This window comes from Leptinotarsa decemlineata, unplaced genomic scaffold (assembly GCF_025532065.1).
Source record: "Leptinotarsa decemlineata unplaced genomic scaffold, Ldec_3_MD MMD2_tig00026347_RagTag_RagTag, whole genome shotgun sequence".
NCBI lineage: Eukaryota > Metazoa > Arthropoda > Insecta > Coleoptera > Chrysomelidae > Leptinotarsa > Leptinotarsa decemlineata.
The window spans coordinates 556742-574167 of NW_027412698.1; the positions used below are offsets into that span (position 1 = coordinate 556742).

A 17426-nucleotide genomic window follows, 5' to 3' on the forward strand; every position below is an offset into this window, starting at 1 on the left:
CACCCCTTTTCATTGTTTTATCTGCTGGAAAATCTTTAGGAAATCCCTTTCTATCTCTTCTCGCTGTTCCACAGCAATAGATCCCTTCAATTTGCAATTTTTTTTTGCAGAGTAACTGAATTGAAGAAATTATCAACGTAGACCTCATGATATCCACCTACCAGCTCTCTGGTCAAGTCTATCACCACTCGAGTTCCTAAGCCTTGTTCACTCTTTTCATTCGTTTTCAGTAGAAGAAGCCTCACTTCAACGAGCCAGACTAAATATAGTAGGTAACATATTACGCCATAAAAAAATTCTTCGTTGGGGTATCGAACGCGGGACGTCTGTTTGTTCGGCTGGTTGCTGATAACGACTTCAGAGAACATTGGGTATACGGGGTGTGTCAACAAAGATGTTAAGTATGTCGGTTATTGTTTTTTCGAAAGCTTTGACAGTTTTGAACAGCATTTACGAGTTTAATAATTGACATTAAGTTGAAAGGTATTGATAACGAGAGAAGAACACATTTTTAATGAGAATATTGGGTTTACAGGGTGTTGCTGAGAAACACATCGAATATAGGGTGTGTATACAGCTTTAAAGGATAGTTGTCATGAAGGTATACAGGGCGTGTAGCATTGAAAACATAACACCAGCGTTGAAGAAAAAACATGTCTGGTATCAAAGTATACAAGTTGTGTGCGTGCGTGCGTGCGTGCGTGTGTGCGTGCGTGTGTGTGTGTTTACAGTGTTGAAGAAAAAAAAGTGGTGGTTAGTGTTGCGTACGACATTGAAGAGAAAATCGTGGTTGAGCCATCAGAAGGGTGTACATAGTGTGTATAGTCTTGGTGAAAGTTGTAACACATTGGGTATACGTGGGTATGTATGTTGGACTCTGCGTTGATTGTTTTCCGAAAGCTTAGACGGTTTTGAACATCAACACAAGTAGTAGAAGTACCTACTGGTAGTAGTTCAAGGAGATGCTACTACTTCATAGTGATGTAGGAAAAAATAAGAGGTATGGAGAATGCAAGTCGTTGACGTGGTAGTCTTTGTTCTAAGTTTTTGAGAGCAACAATGAGTTTTAGAGGGTCGTTGATTTCGTGTGATAGATGATTTTAGGACAGAATCTCATGCTTTCAATGTTATTTCATTTACGATTTGGCTCATTCTAGTATGATCTATGCTGACAGATATACGGGTGGGATCATCAAGTCGAAATATTGGTTAGGTCATACGGAAATGGATACAGGGGTGGGTGGGGGGTTCATGAAGTTGTGACACCATACAGAATTTATTTTGAAATAAGCTTGAATATAGATAATAATATATGAAGACCACAGGGGAATATCGGGCTTTGTCACAAAAACGAAATTCGTGAGAAATCAAATTTTAAACTTTTAAAACCTTCTGGCCATACTCTATTAATGATATACCGTTTTTTCTTAGATTTTCTTAATCGTTGGTATCTATACGAATGGCTTTAAACGTAAGAAGGCCCTAGATGCCATCTGCGAGTCGCAATAACCATTTTTATGTTCAAAGGTAGGATGAAGCAGAGGAAAAACAGGCCATGTCCTATGGCAGATGGGACCTAGCCCGTTTTTTCATTGTTTCTAGAAAGCTAATATCAATAAAAAATAATAATGTCAGAAACTCTCTTTATTTAATTTTTCTTCAGAGAAGTATAGGATTTATCCGCAGCCGGATTCATGCAAAACCTTTTGAGCTTTTGAAGATCTTTATACTTGGCTGCTTTGATAGGAATCCTGCCAAAATAAGCTCGTGGTGGTAAATAAAATTAGCCTTCTTTTAGTCCATCCTTCACATCAGTCAAGACAGAACTATTAAACTGGCCGGAGTATGTTTGCTTTAAATACTCTAATACGAGATATTGAAAGTTTTTCACAAAGATTGACCTGTACGATTCATATGATACAGCCAAACCTGGATTTTTCTCCATGTACGTGAGATGCATCTTCTTCACGTTTAGCTCCTCAGGAAGATAGATCTTAGAAGTTTTCTGAAGGCTGTAGTGAGCATTTCGTCCTTTGAAGGAAGCGATATGATTCTTTACAGTAGCCACCTTTGCTTCACTCCACTTGTGCGGTCTGTTTTTGTGTTTTCCACGACCATCGGTAGGAGCCTGTCCCTCAACTTTCAGTGACATGACGATGTGCTCTATGCGCCTCTTTGTTATTCCGTGCAATAAAATAAATGCTTCGCGACAGACTGGGACGTCTTCATATTTTCCGTCACGCATGACGCGAGCCCTAAAAATGAACACCAATTTTTTATTTCAACGGAATTCTGCTGGATTGTGGCCTTTATCTCCTCTCATTAACATAATTTAGAGTGGTTTATAACAAAACTGGACTATTTCACTCACCTATAACAGTAGGTTGCTTCATGGAAATCAGCAACAGCCTCGGATTGAAGGGGTCGCCTTCTAGCTACAGGTAGAACTGTGATGAGCCCTGTTAGGTACAAACTTTGTTCATCATACGTTCCCGGGGCATTAAAATACTTAACTGTTGCTTTCCTGTCTTCGTCTGTTATATTGGTAAAACAATTCAGCCTCTTGCACTTGCAATCATCTCCAGTAATATGAGATTGCAGCCTTAGACGCTTGGCTACGTCTGTGAGTCTACCAAACGACTGTCTCTTCTTTGTTGCTTTTCTAACACTTTTATCAATATCACACTCCATTCTCAATCAGTTAATTAAGTTGAAATAATAATAATAACAGCTTACAAATGCGTTCAAATTTCACGAACAACGCAGAACGACTCTTGTAAACAACAATGGCGGAGTCAACGCGCAAGCGCACACATATCACATGGTCGGACTCAGCCCATTCTTCTTCTGTACCGGTGGACTACGCCACCTTTTTCCCCGGAGCATCGTTTTTTCTCACGCTACTATCTCGGAACCTAGCTCGTTTTTAGCCAGTTCTTCACAGCTAAACGATAGAGTCGCAGTTTAGCTACAAAACGGCATGGATAACTCAAAAATGATTTGTTTGTGACTAAGCCCGATATTCCCTGTGGTCTTCATATGATATACCCTAACATCATGACATGAAAAAAAGAGTGAATTTGCAAACATACGAACCGATATGTATAATCATTACAATGACGAGATAACGCCTGCGATACATGACTAGTATAGAATATATCGACTTGACGCATGCAATATCTCCTAACTGTTGACGAAGTAAGTTTTCAGGAGATGAAAATTATTGTTTTTTACCTTCATTTTTTAAGCTAATTTTTTAGTTTATGAGAATTTATGGTTATAATTTATGTATCTTGAAGTAACAGTTGAATAAAATAAGATATTTTTGTTTTTTAACTGTTATTGATAGATAGGAGGTATTGATATTTTTGTTAACGTAGATAGGATATTTTTACATGTGATTTTAAGAAATAAATACAATAAAATAAGGTAAAAATAAACATTTATTTACAACCAACAAACCAAACAAATTTAAACATTATTAATTGTTATTTAAACTTACTACATACATTATAAAAAAATTTTTAGTGAGGTAAGTTGTCATAAAAATGGTGGACAGCCCTTGGTAGGACTGACTTTAATTCCTGTAGATGTTTCCATTTATTAATAGGAATTTTGCATCTTTGGTTATGCATACGGGGGTACGTAGTAATAATTGGAATTTCCCTTGCTCTGGCGGGTAGATCCTACCACTCAGCATCAAAGCTTAGTTTTACTTGAATTTTATCATTTTCATATTTTAGTACTCTAATATCTGTTACTACCGGGTCATCTTTTTTCCTGCCAGGGCGAATCGAGGGATATCTGAAATGTTCGGTTGGGGAAAAATTATAAAAGAAGTTATAATCCAAATCAATGGCTTCATATGGTCTAGGGTTTTGCCGTGCTTCCCTGGTTACAGACAGATAATCGCTGGGTAGATGAATCTCTCTATTTTTCAACTTGCGCTCGATAGCTGCGTGCACTGAGTCGCACTCCATAAAGGTATGACCACTTTCCAAATACTTTTGAAAAATTGTCACTTGGTGCTTCACTGAAAAGTTTAGACGTGCATTAGCCATTACAACATTACGATTCTGATAGGTACACCCATCAGAATAGATAACAATTGGTACGTTCGCTGGAATACACTTTTTTTCTAGATAATCTAAAAGGCAAGTAACAAATGTTGACGCTTTGAGCTCATTATTTAGATCTTCTGAAAACCAATAACACGTAGCGTTATGGGTTTTCAGGTCGTAAACTGTGAAATTGTGTACACATAATTTTGTTTTGTAGTAGAAGGCACCGGCTTCCAAATAAGGGGATGATTTTACAGCTTGTAAATCAGCACACAATGCTATACACTTGTTTTTTAAAGCGTTGTTCTTATCAAGTTCCTTTTCTACACGTGCTCGGTCTTTCCGATTTCTATGCTAAATGTATTTAGCCTCAGGAAGATTTCCAGTATTGTAAGAACAACAGGTATTGCATTGATCTTTTTTGAATCGCTTATGAAAGTATTTCTTAGATAAAGCCTGTAAGTTGTTATCTGCACAATAAGTTCCATAACGCTTGTAAACTTCAACCAGTTTTTTAAAAATTGGCTCCAAAAACAGTTTGGAAGAACTTTTCCTAGCATAATACGATGGCAGTTTTGGTAATTCATCGAGAAATGTATCTATATTCCCAATACTTGTAGCGGTGCGAGTCTGTAGAGCCTGTCGAACGGTTAATTTTTTTTTCTGTGTTTTGGTGCATTCCATAGTTGCTATTATTAACCCATTCCTGCACTGTCTGATATCCTAGATCAAAAGTATTTAGAAACACGGTCCTGCACACTTGTACCTTTTGGCTATTTGTATTTAGATAATATATGAACGTCCCTTGTCGCCTAGATTTCCGCTCAGTACTAATAGTTGTCCTCCTCTTTACTGGTATCTTTTCAACGTATGTAGATATGTATACCTTTCTCTGATCCCACGTCATATCCTTCCAAAAGTACTCGAATAAGCTTGTTCTTTGCATTTGTGATATATCTGAACACCTTCTCAATTTGGACTTTATACAAAATTCTGATTTGCAAGCTGATTTTAATTTTCGTTTCGGTCGTTTTGTGTCGTGAGTCATTTTCATATTTCTCTTTTTGGAAAACCCTAAATAGTCTTCACCTTGTTCCCGCAATTTTTTGTTCTTCTGACGGATCGGTGGTTCTTTATTATCCTTTAATTTTCTTTTTGTCCCATTTCCATGTTCAGCATCCAAAATTGCATCATCAATACCTGTAACATAACGCAACTAGTTAAGTTTAAACATTACTATGAGTATGAAATATGAAATTACGTTAAAAATCGTTAGCGTCAATAACCTCGGATTGATCGGATGAACTCTCATCTTCTGAACAGTTGTAACAACTACCACTGCTGGCACTACTTCCATTTTTGTTATTATCTGAACCAGAGTTAGACGGCTCAACATTCTCTTTTCCCAATTGCTCCAACGTTTTTTGTAGTACATCTACGTTAGCTGATTTATTAATCCTGAAAGTGTGACCATCGTCCGCTTCAATTGTATCTGAAAATCGAACTAAAGGTACAATGGCAAGATAATATCACAAAATTATTTTCTGTACCATTATCAAGGTCTGAATGAAATGGACTATTGGAATCTAAAATGTCTGTATGCAAAGGACCTGCCTTAAAACAGCCTTAAGTTATTAGAACATCAAACACGTAACAAACAAAATGTTACCTAAACTATTGTTGGTGTCCGTAGGCTCTAACTCTGTGGCCACAATGTTACTATTATGACCAAAGTCGCATACCTCAGAATCAGGCAAAAAAAATTGATTGATTCCTAACAGAAAAAAGTAATAAATCGAAAATATACAAGCGCTTGTTTCGAATTACCTTCGTTGACTTCTGGGACCAAAAATGTACCTTCGGTGATGGAACTTACATGGTCACTATCATTATGAGCCAACTGTGGTATACTAGACCCATCTTCTAAAATCATAATGGTTTTGTAAGATCCTCTACGGTTTATTAAGAAAATCAAACTTACCACTTGAAACCACAACGGTATTCTTAGTTTGGCCTTCTTCTACTACATTAATTCCTATAATGTCAACCGGTAAATTTGTTAAATTTGTAGCTTGTGCTAATTCCAAAATTCTTCCGGATTGATTCATTTCAATTCTAAAAGAAATAACCTGTGAAATATCTCCTAACTACACAAAACGGGATAAATTATGTTCCAAGTCAAAAACTCCTATCTATCAATAAAGTTATAACAGTTCTAAATGATACTTTTTTCAACTAAAATATAGTAAAATATTACTCAAATATCGTTATTGTTTCGTGTAATGAGACTGTGATACTGGTTTTCTAACGTATATAATGATACATAAATGTCGTGTAACAAAAATAGAATTTTTAATTGTGAAACAACGCCCGAGCTCTTTCTTGCTGGATGGTCGAATTTGAAGTGTCGATGGTCGATGATCTCGTAAGGGTTTCTGCATCCTTCGCTGAACAGATGCGTGACAGATGAGTCTGAACATCCCCCCGGCCTTGGAAGTCCTGGCTATCCTGACTTACAACGGGTGATGGACATAAACGGTTCACTGCTCTAGTAACCCTTCCAGATGTGGTACGTATAACAGCAACTCTGGCGACATCGTCTCTGCCTCTGATTAGTTCTACAACTCTTCCCAGTCGCCACATCGCAGGAGGAAGATTGTTGTCTCGGACAAGAACTAATTGTTCTAATTGAAGTTCGCCCTGGTCCCTCTTCCATCGAGTTCTTTGTTGGAGCTCGCATAGATATTCACGGCTCCAGCGGGTCCAAAAGTGTTGGAGCAATCTTTGCAAATGTTGATACTGAGTGAGGCGGTTTTCTTTAACAGGTTGGGTCAAAGGTGGTTCTGGTAACGACATCATCGTTCTTCCAATTAAAAAATGTGCCGGTGATAGACAGGTTAAGTCATCGGGAGAGGCACTCATAGGAAATAAAGGACGAGAATTGAGGACAGATTCAATACGAATAAGTAAGGCTTGAAAATCAAATATATACAACTTGAAATTTCCCATGGTGCGTTTTAAGTGGTATTTTACGCTGCGCACCCCGGCCTCCCAAATTCCCCCAAAGTTCGGAGAATTGCAAGGTATGAAGTGCCATTTTATACCTTGTTTAGCTGCAAAATCACAAATGATAAAATTTTCATTTTTGAGACAATCGTACAAGTCCTTTAATTCTTTATTGGCCTTAACGAAATTTGTTCCGTTGTCTGAGTACACCTCCAATGGTTTGCCTCGGCGTCCAATGAAACGATGAAATGCTTGCAGAAAATCTTTACTGCTTAATGACAAAACTACTTCTAAATGGATAGCACGAGTGCTAAGGCAAACAAATAAAGATACCCAACATTTGATAGGCTTACAACCTCTACCTGGTCTGTCTTTCATTATAAACGGACCGGCGTAATCAACTCCGGTTGATGAAAATGGTAAAGTTGGCTTCACGCGCACCTCGGGTAAGTCGCCCATTATCGGTTGAATTTTTTGTGCATTATACCGTGAACACGTTACGCAATTACGTACTATTTTGCGGGCAAAACTTCTACCTGATATTGGCCAAAAGGTCTCACGAATGATCGATAAAATTAACTGAGGTCCGCCATGTAGAGATTCCAGGTGCTCATGTTCGAAAATTAAAGTAGTTAGATAATGTTTAGTGGAAAGCAAAATTGGATATTTCTTCGAATAAGGAAAATCCGAATTAGTTAATCTGCCACCCACACGCAATAATTTTTTGTCGTCAATAAAAGGGTGTAAACTTAAAATACGACTGCCTTTTGATAATTGTTTTCCTTTCAGGAGAAGTGCGCATTCTTCTTTAAACGAGTCGTTCTGTGCCATTTTAATCATTTTGGAAAAACCATCATTCAATTCCTCTGCCGTTAAGTAAGAAGTTTTACGCGAATTCTTTGGTGTCCTGCAGTTTTTAATAAATCTCAGAACATAAGCGAATGTACGTTTCAGTTTATAGAGGCGTGAAAATCGTTCGAATGGAAAATTTTCTCTGCAAATTGAAGCTGTAAGACAAGTTTTTCGTTTTTCTGGTAAGTCGGCAATATTAGTTTGTACATTAGGCCATTCTTCGGAATCGCATAATAGCCAATCGGGTCCGTGAAACCACATTTTCGAATGTTTCAACTGTTTTGGGCTCATACCGCGCGATATTATATCTGCGGGATTGTCTAACGTCGGCACGTGTCTCCATTCAAATTTGTCGGTAAGTTTTTGAATTTCGGACACACGATTTGCTACAAAAGTCTGGAGCAAATTTGTTGACATTTTCAACCATCCTAAGACTATGGTTGAATCAGACCAACAGTAAATACAGTCGAACTGCATTCTTATTGAATCCAAGACTTCATTTAGGAGTCGCGACAAAACTAAGGCTGCGCACAACTCAAGACGTGGTATCGTTAAAGTCTTGATCGGAGCTACTTTCGATTTTGCGCACAACAAATTTGACACTGACTCTCCAATTGCGTTTTTTGAAACAACATAAATACAAGCACCGTAACTGTCTTTCGATGCATCTGCAAAGCAGTGCAATGTAATTTGGATCGGATGATCGCAGACTACTCGCCGCGATATTATTAAATCGTTTAACGCATTCAAGTCAGAAGAGTATTCTGACCAATAACATAGGATGTGGTTAGGTACAGGTTCATCCCATGTAAGGTTCTCAGACCAGAGTTTTTGTAAAAGTACCTTAGCGAGTATAATACAAGGTCCCAACAAACCTAAAGTATCGAAGATCGTGGCAATCCTAGACAGAATTGCTCTTTTTGTAATCTGATCACGTTTATGTTGGTTTTGGTTTATTTTGAATGTTAAAACATCGCGCTCGCAATCCCAACAGAGACCCAATGTTTTTCCCACGTTATCTTTATTAACTGAAAATTCCAGTATATTTGAAGCTTGATCTTGGTTTATTCCAAATTCTCTATTTGATTTCCATTTTCGTAATTCAAAACCTCGTTTGAGTAAAAATTTTGAAATATTTTCAAGCACGTAGTTTGCTTCATCTTGATTATCTACAGCGGTTAAAAGGTCGTCTACATACATGTCGTTGCGAATAATGTTAGCTATGAAAGGATGTCCCCTTTCGCATTCCGAAGCAATTTGCTGTAAACACCTTATGCTTAAAAATGACCCGGCCGTAGTTCCGTAAGTCACGGTATTCATTTCGTAGAACTTGAGTGATTCATTTGGACTAGATCTCCAAACAATTTTTTGAAGTCGTCTTTCCGCAGGATTCATCAATACCTGACGGTACATCATTTTAATATCACTTGATAAAACTATGGGTTTCATGCGAAACCTCAAAATTATCGATAATAAATCCTGTTGTATGATTGGTCCGACCATTTGCAGGTCGTTCAAAGATACACCAGTAGATGTTGCCATGGACGCATTAAAAACAACTCGTAGTTTCGTGGACGTACTTTCCTCCTTCAACACTCCGTGATGAGGCATAAAGTACTCCGGTTCACTACTGGCCAAATCGGGAACTTCGGTCATATGACCTAAGCGCTCGTATTCAGTCAAGAAGTTTACATATAATTTTCTAAACTTTTCATTTGACGTAAGTCTTTTCTCAAGAGACGTAAACCGTTTAATCGCAATTTCGCGTGATTCGCCTAGCTGATTTGGTGGATTTTTAAATGGAAACGAAACTACATATCGTCCATCTTTCGCATAAGACAAGTTGTCAACGAAATGTTTTTCGCACGCTTCTTCTTCAGCTGACCAAGGCCTTTTGACCTCGATCTCTTCAACTTCCCAAAATTTAGAAAGTTGATCTTGGATTTCCGTTTTACAAAAATTACTTATGATTTGGTTACCAAGTGCATTGCCGTCTAAAGGTCCCGCAACAATCCAACCTAATCGCGTATTCTGCTGCATGTCTATCTACGGTCGACCTCTCTTTACATAGAAGCTGCCAAAATGCTTCAGCTCCTATAAGAATATCGATATTTTTTGGTATGTGGAACTCAGGATCGGCTAATTTGATGTTGAATGAAATGTTTAAACTGTTACGATTGATGTACGTTTCCGGTAATGCCTTTGTTATTTTATCTATAACAAAACATGTCAAAACAAATGAATAAGAGTTATGAATAGATTTTATTTTAATTTCACATTTATTATATATGCAAGACGTTTTACCGTTTATACCTGCCACTGTCATGGTAGTCTTTTCCGTGGGTAAATTCAATTTTTTACAAACGTCTGCAGTAATGAAGCTCGATTGTGATCCACAATCAAGTAATGCACAGGCTATGACGAAATCGTTTTTGCGATCCGAAACGTATACTTGCGCTGTTGACAAAATAGTATTTTGTACTGCTGCTATATTACACTGAGTCACTTCGCCTGCATGCGATGCAGTTGCGTCTTGGTGTATTGTCGTTATGGCGTTCACGTTTTCATCATTTTCACGCGTTTCGTGTAAAACCGTATTGTGTTTACCGTTGCACTTCTTGCACCCGGTCCATTTGCAATCCTGAATTTGATGATTGCGACGTAAACAATTGCTGCATAATTTAAGATGTTTTACTTTTGCGTATCTGTCTTTGATAGACAGTTTTAAGAAATCAGGACAATAAAAAAGACTATGTTCCTTTTTGCACAAAAAACACGAATATTTCCTTTTGTAGTTCTCATGATCACTAGTCTGACTCATGAGTGATCTGGTGTCGCGTCGTTTATTACGTTTATCGTCTGTCCTTTGAAGATTTATTTCTAAAATTTCGACTAAATCGGCTCGCTTTTTAATAAATTCGGTAAAAATGTTCAATGTTATCGAATCATGTTTCGTTTTTTCCCCTTCCCATTCACGGGCGGTGGTAATGTCTAATTTACTTGCTACAATATAAATGACTAAAGTATCCCAGGAATCAGTGGATTCCCCTAACTTTTTAAGGCTGCTTAAATGTTTCAGTAAATTATCTCGTAAGTTTCGAATTTTTGCCGCTGTTGCGTGCGATATCGATTCTAGCTCAAATATTGCTCTAATATGGTTGTGAATTAATAACCGTTTATTATCAAATCTGTCGCATAACGTACCCCAAGCAGTTTCATAATTTTTTGCCGTAAATTCAAGTGACTGAATTACCTGAGGTGCGGATCCAACCAAAGAGGCTCGCAAATAATGAAATTTTTGAATTTCATTTATTTGAGGATTCTTGTCGATTAATGACTCAAAAATATCTCGAAATTCTAACCATGCTTCATAAGAGCCATCAAACTTGGGCAACTTCAACTCTGGCAATCTTAAACCTTCAAGGTGTTTCGACTGTGAAGCCGCCGAATCTCGACTATTGTTTGTATTTTTACTAGCATTAGATGCGATTGATTGCGTATCATCGTCTTTCACGTATTTTCCTAAAATTGATTTAGCTTTCGCTAGAAATGAATAGAATTTATTTTCGAAATCCTCCCGTTCGTTTAATTGCTCATCGAAATTTTCGGCTTCAAAGTCTATGTCACCCTGTACATCATCAAACTCCTGCATTATATGTTCAATCGCTTCAATGCGTCGCTCTAATTGAATTACATCTTCTCTGTTTAATGTTTCTGATAAACCCTGTAGGTATCTCTCAAACAACGTCAACTTCGTTTTAAGGCTAGCTCGTTTTCGTATTAATATGTTATTGATTGGCATTTTCTCAGATTATTTTCGTATAATGTTAATTTATTAGGTATGATACCCTAAATCGTATAATAATTGTTTTCGTATAATTTTAGTCGAATAATGTTAATTTATTAGGTATGACACCCTATATCGTGTAATAATTTTCTAGATGATAACGTCAATGTGAACGTTATTTTTTCAACGTATTATGTAAATGAAATTCACAAATATTCAAGTCCTCACTTAATTCGTATTAAATGGTATAATAAGGACAGAAAAAGGGACAACTCACCAGCAGGTACCACGATGTGAAAAGTCCAGTCATCCAGCTTGCGGTTCTCGACTGTCTCGTTGCTTCTGCGTCAGAACTTGTTTGGTCGATTGTACACTGCACAAATGTCTTTGTTATAGTTACTTGATTCACTTGTAATTTTCAATTTTTAGTTCAATTTTCTTGTAATTTATCTGGATCGAAGGACCATGTGTTTCGTGTAATGAGACTGTGATACTGGTTTTCTAACGTATATAATGATACATAAATGTCGTGTAACAAAAATAGAATTTTTAATTGTGAAACAACGCCCGAGCTCTTTCTTGCTGGATGGTCGAATTTGAAGTGTCGATGGTCGATGATCTCGTAAGGGTTTCTGCATCCTTCGCTGAACAGATGCGTGACAGATGAGTCTGAACAGTTATAATCCTTTCTCTCTACTATAAACATTATACAAGGTATTAATTTTCATTAAATATTACAAAAACTACGTACTTACCCCAGAACAACAACTAACATGTCGACGTCGTCACGACGAAAGGGCGTAAGCGACATTTGGTAAATTTTACAGGAGGCGGAAAAAACGTTTGAATGTGTTATATTTCAACTATTCTTTACAAGTTTTGCATGAATATTCCTCTAATATGCCCTTCTCATTTATGAGAGAAAAAATATCGAAAAGAAATTTAAATTATGCAGTTATTGAATAAAATGTCGCTTACGCCTTTTTTCTGTTTTCGAGTGGCGCTTAAGCCTTTTTCGATGGTGCTTGCATAAATCAAGTTCTTTCCATATCCATTCAATTTGGCGGTTAGAAGTCGATTACGACTTTTCATTATTCGGCAATCAAATGAAGAAAAACATGGTGGTTACGACTTTGAAAAAATAAAATAAGTAATAATATGATTATTTTATTAAAACTCAAAAAAAAACACAATATATACTGTACAGAACAGAAAAAAACACAACAATGACTTATATTTTTATTGTCTCAGAGACAGTTATGAAATCACAAAATCATCACAAACAGAAAAATAAAAACATATTTTCTCCAGATGAGCATGAGTGGTGAACAATAATATTGAAAAATGGTTGAAGAAAAAATACTGCTATGCTCAAAATATTCATTCACGAATGTCATTGAAGTCTTCAATATCACTCTCGGGTAAAATATCAGGTACATTTTTATTTTCTTTGAGAGAAGAGTATTCCATGTGGTACTGCTTCTTGATTTTCAAACTCTTGCAGAGTTCTAAAAGATCTTTCAATTTCTCTTTATTAATTGGCAGTTCTGAGCTATACGCTTTAGGAATATTACAGTTTTTATTGTAATTCCATTCGATTTCATGACGGTCCTTTAAATCATAATCTATGAAAACAGTGAACTTGTTAGAATTCTGTTTCGAAAATTCAGCCCGCTTAATATCAGTAACTTTTATACATGTATCTTGCAACGTCTTGAGTCTTTTTGGAGCCTGTGTTTTCCAGTTCAATATATCTGTGAAATAAACAGAAATAACTTCATATGGTTTCGGTCGATGTCTCGCATTTCTAATAATGGTGATCCATTCAGAAGGTGCTTCGATGTTCATGTTTGATATATATTTTTCTATCACCCCATGAACACTGTCCACAGGCATGTAAGTATGCCCAGCAACCAAAAATGTTATTGTGACCTCCTGAATCGATCTGCAATTCTTCATGAAATGCATTATCATCGTGAGCATGAATTAATTTTTATTTTGGCCCGGAGAGTTATCACAAAAAAGTGAAATTGACTGATACTGTCCTGCATTGTCAAGTTCAACAAGGTAGTTGAATAAATTTGAACATATTTCATTTGCCCCATTTACCATCTTTCTCGCCCCACAAATAACAATATCCGTTTTTTGTTTTACTTTCATAAACAGTAAAGTTGTATACGGCATATTTCCGACTGAAACCATAAAGCATACTCGCCCCCTTTGGTGTGGCTAAAACTTTTTGCAAATCGAAAGAAACGACAAGGTATCCATGTTGTGAAGATCGGTTTTGTTCAGATAGAAAAAGTTCTTTAGCTCTATCTTTGTCTTTCTGATGTTTCAAAAATTCTTCGCGGTCTTTTTCGGTTTTATCAGAGTCCAACATATTCTCGAACCGAACACATTGGGAACACTTATCTTTTCTGGGAACGTGGATTCCAATATTATAATCCCTCTTGAAAAATTTTTTGAAACTAGAGATTTTTAGAGGCGTAGAGTTTTTTTCTCGAATTTTGTTGCTATACATCCTATGAAGGTTTGACATGTTTTTTATATCCGCAGGCAAGTATAGTTTCGAACTTGAATTTCGACAATAATGAGAAGGAACCTTCGGAAGACTTTTAATAAAGTTATGAAATTCATCCATTTGTTCAGGAGTAAGTTTATGTCTTGGTTCAGTTTGCCCTCGCTTGTCCAAATTTTCTTGAATTTTTCCTCGAATAGCAATTCTAACTAGCTTTTGACTGATATTTAGAGTTTTTAGGTAAAACTGTAAGCATACTCTTTTCTGTACTTCATTTTTCATGAAAAAATATTGATAAGTGAGGCTGTGTCGTGAACTCTCATGTGCTCTTTTTCTTTTTACTGGTACAACATTCACACAGCCGTTAATGTAGCTTCTTTTCTCAGTAAAACTCTCCAGCTTCCAGAATAATGAAAAAAGATTGGTTCTTTCCTCTTCTCTGAAAGTGTTGCAATGATTTACGCAATTTTTGCCTCGACATGGATTGGGAAGCACTTTTTTCTTTTCAAGTAATTCGTTTTTATAATCGAGGTACTTTCTTCCTGAAGTTCTTCTTTTCTTGTTCATTTGGGATTTATTTGGTGCCTTTCGTCGTTTCTTTCCTTCAAACGGTTCTTCATTCGAAGAGGTAGATGAATTGAATCTAGAACTATCACTTGAATCATCATATTGACTCATGTTCTCTTCAATATCTGAATGATTGCTTCCCGGACTAGGAACTGTCATCAATGTATCAGTTGGAGTTTGAAGTTGATCACTTCGGTAATCAGTTCGTAGTTGTGTTTCAGTCAATAAATCATCTTCACAAATCGCACTGGTATCACTAGTATCGGAATAATCGACAATTGGTTTATCACAGTCTCGTAAGGCTTCAGTCTTTTCTCGATCTTGATTCCAACAAATAAGTTCCTGAATGTTTGTACATGTGGATTCGTTTATATGAAAACTTTCTGAATGGGAAGATATTGAATTATCGAAAGCGAAATCTACAAGACCGTCATATAAATTTTGGTCATTCTCTTGTGAAAAGAAGTAATCGGATTGAATTTGATTCCCATTGTCATCCATAGATTCTGCAGGAGTATTTGTTTCTTGAGGTAAGTTATCACAGTTAGATGAATACAAAGTTCTCATATCAATAAGGACATCATATTTCAAGGCCTCATTTAAATCTATTTTTTCTTCGCCACAGCTAGATTTATCGGAGGTATCGGGATAAATAGAGTTATCGTCTGTTCTTATCTTCATCGCCATATCCATGATTTTTTTGGACCTTGCCGACATCTGAAAAACAGGAAAAAAAAATTGCGTGAAGCGAATATTTCAATTATAGAATAATTCAAAAAAATCTTGTACCTAATACCAACCACAACAAGGTACATGGATGATTCATTGAACGAATTATTGGAAAGCTACTTTGGTCATACAGTGCGTTCAGAAATGAAAGAAACATAACCCTTCCACTTCGTCGTTTCAACAACGTATTGCTTTGAAGAAATCAGGTATAATTATGATTAGTATTATACCATGAGTCGTTAGCGCTCACCATAAGAAAATTCAACAGTACAGGGTTTAATGCAGTGAGTTTGAAAGAGTTCAGAGAAAGTTATTTATCATACTGAAAGTTGCAAATATCCGCCATTAATATGACCTGTCGCAGATACTACAGCGTCATGTATATTAGGTATAGAAAACTTCAAATACAAAAATATCTCCGAATTTTTCGAAATAGGTAACTTATAAGATTAATAATCGAACCCATTGTCGTTGAACTCCTAATTCTGGGATGCACTGCCAATTCTGGGATACAATATTATTTAAAATGTTCGTTAGAACAAAAAAAAGAGTGCATTTTTCATTCCGACACGGAAATGTATCATCCTGTATCTAAAAATAATAATTACTCGTGAAGTAAAACTGAAAATTGAAAATAAAATCAGGGGCGTAAGCGACTAAGCAGAAACCAAAACTTACAGAGACATTGAGAAAGAATCGAGAGATTTTTGACGAAATATTGAATCAGTTTTAATATATATATATATATATTGCTGTTCTACAGGTTGTTACCATATTTATTCAAATTATTGAACGTTTTCCAATTAAAAAAGTGTATTGAGTACTCAATGCTATATAGGAAAATGGCGCTTACGCCCACCTAGAAATCAAAAATAGAAAAGGGCTTAAGCGACATAACCAAATAAATCGATTTTTCACTGGGCTAGATCATAATTTTGATACCTAAATATTCTTCAAAGGCATGCTAGGATTGAAGGAAATAACATTCAAGTGATTACTTCTTACCTTGTTGAGGATTCACTTTAAAAAAAGGATTGGGCGTAAACACAACCTCACAGCATGGGAACTAGTCAGCTACTACCGACGGAGTCGATTTTTTACTAGAACATTTTTGTCGCTTAGGAAAGTCAAAGCCAAATTACTCGCGGTACGAATTTTTGTCGCTTAAACGTTTCGCACCATGAATAGACACGATTTCGAGCAATACATCGCGATGAAAAACAGTTTTTTCAAATTTTGGCACTTACGCCCTTTCGTCGTGACGACGTCGATGTGGATACAGCTGTAACTTTATGTAGTTGAACGTAGTAGTTATGACATTGAACGAAATAAATGCGGGAAAATGTTAGGAGGTATGGCATCAGCCTAATTTGAGGGGTTTTAACGTTCTATGTCGGTTACGAGAATTTGCTAGTACATGCGCACTAATGCATTATATTTACCGTCACTTAATTCTCCATTTAGCTAAAAATGTCAGTTAGGAGATTTTGCATGCGCTGAGTCGATATTTGGCAACAGTGAAATAACGAGAAACTTAAATGAATACAGCAAAAAAATTAACGAAAAAACAGTGTATTGTAGAGACATGATCAGTAAAAATAAAAGTTATATGGGTTATTTCGGGAAATGTGTTTTGTTTGCCATTTTTAATTGCTATCTAGAGCTGGTAGACCATAAGTTGTGCCATATATATGTTTAAAAAAAATATATGGGAATAATAGTATATAGAATGAAACAAACCAGAAATCAAAATCTCTTACAGTGTATATTATGCCATAAGAAAAAAAATGTTTTGGGAAATGACTTATCTACGTTTTGACACCCTACATTACTCAATTATATACAGGTTATACGTAATATATAGACAATAGATATATGATACACCCCTGATATCATGACTCAA

At 36.3% G+C, this 17426-nt stretch overlaps 3 protein-coding genes across 7 annotated transcripts in view; 1 reads left to right on the top strand and 2 right to left on the bottom strand.

Moving 5' to 3' along the window:
• LOC111512968 (uncharacterized) overlaps positions 1–17426 on the top strand; it is a 207321-nt gene that overhangs the window by 119589 nt on the left and 70306 nt on the right. The window lies entirely within an intron of this gene.
• LOC111515592 (uncharacterized) overlaps positions 3429–17426 on the bottom strand; it is a 46802-nt gene continuing 32804 nt past the window's right edge. Inside the window, exons 2-6 of the mRNA XM_074183927.1 lie at positions 6043–6176; positions 5889–5984; positions 5731–5835; positions 5323–5553; positions 3429–5261 (exon numbers count right to left, since the gene is read on the bottom strand). Coding sequence (XP_074040028.1) covers positions 5324–5553; positions 5731–5835; positions 5889–5984; positions 6043–6169 — 558 coding nt within the window. The 5' untranslated portion in view covers positions 6170–6176 and the 3' untranslated portion in view covers positions 3429–5261; position 5323. The remainder of the gene's footprint in view (positions 5262–5322; positions 5554–5730; positions 5836–5888; positions 5985–6042; positions 6177–17426) is intronic.
• LOC141486197 (uncharacterized) lies at positions 13018–16597 on the bottom strand. Its single transcript, XM_074183920.1, has 2 exons — positions 16529–16597; positions 13018–15511 (listed from the first exon to the last, which is right to left on the bottom strand). The coding sequence occupies exon 2, from the start codon at positions 15509–15511 to the stop codon at positions 13799–13801; it is 1713 nt and encodes a 570-aa protein (XP_074040021.1). The 5' UTR covers positions 16529–16597; the 3' UTR covers positions 13018–13798.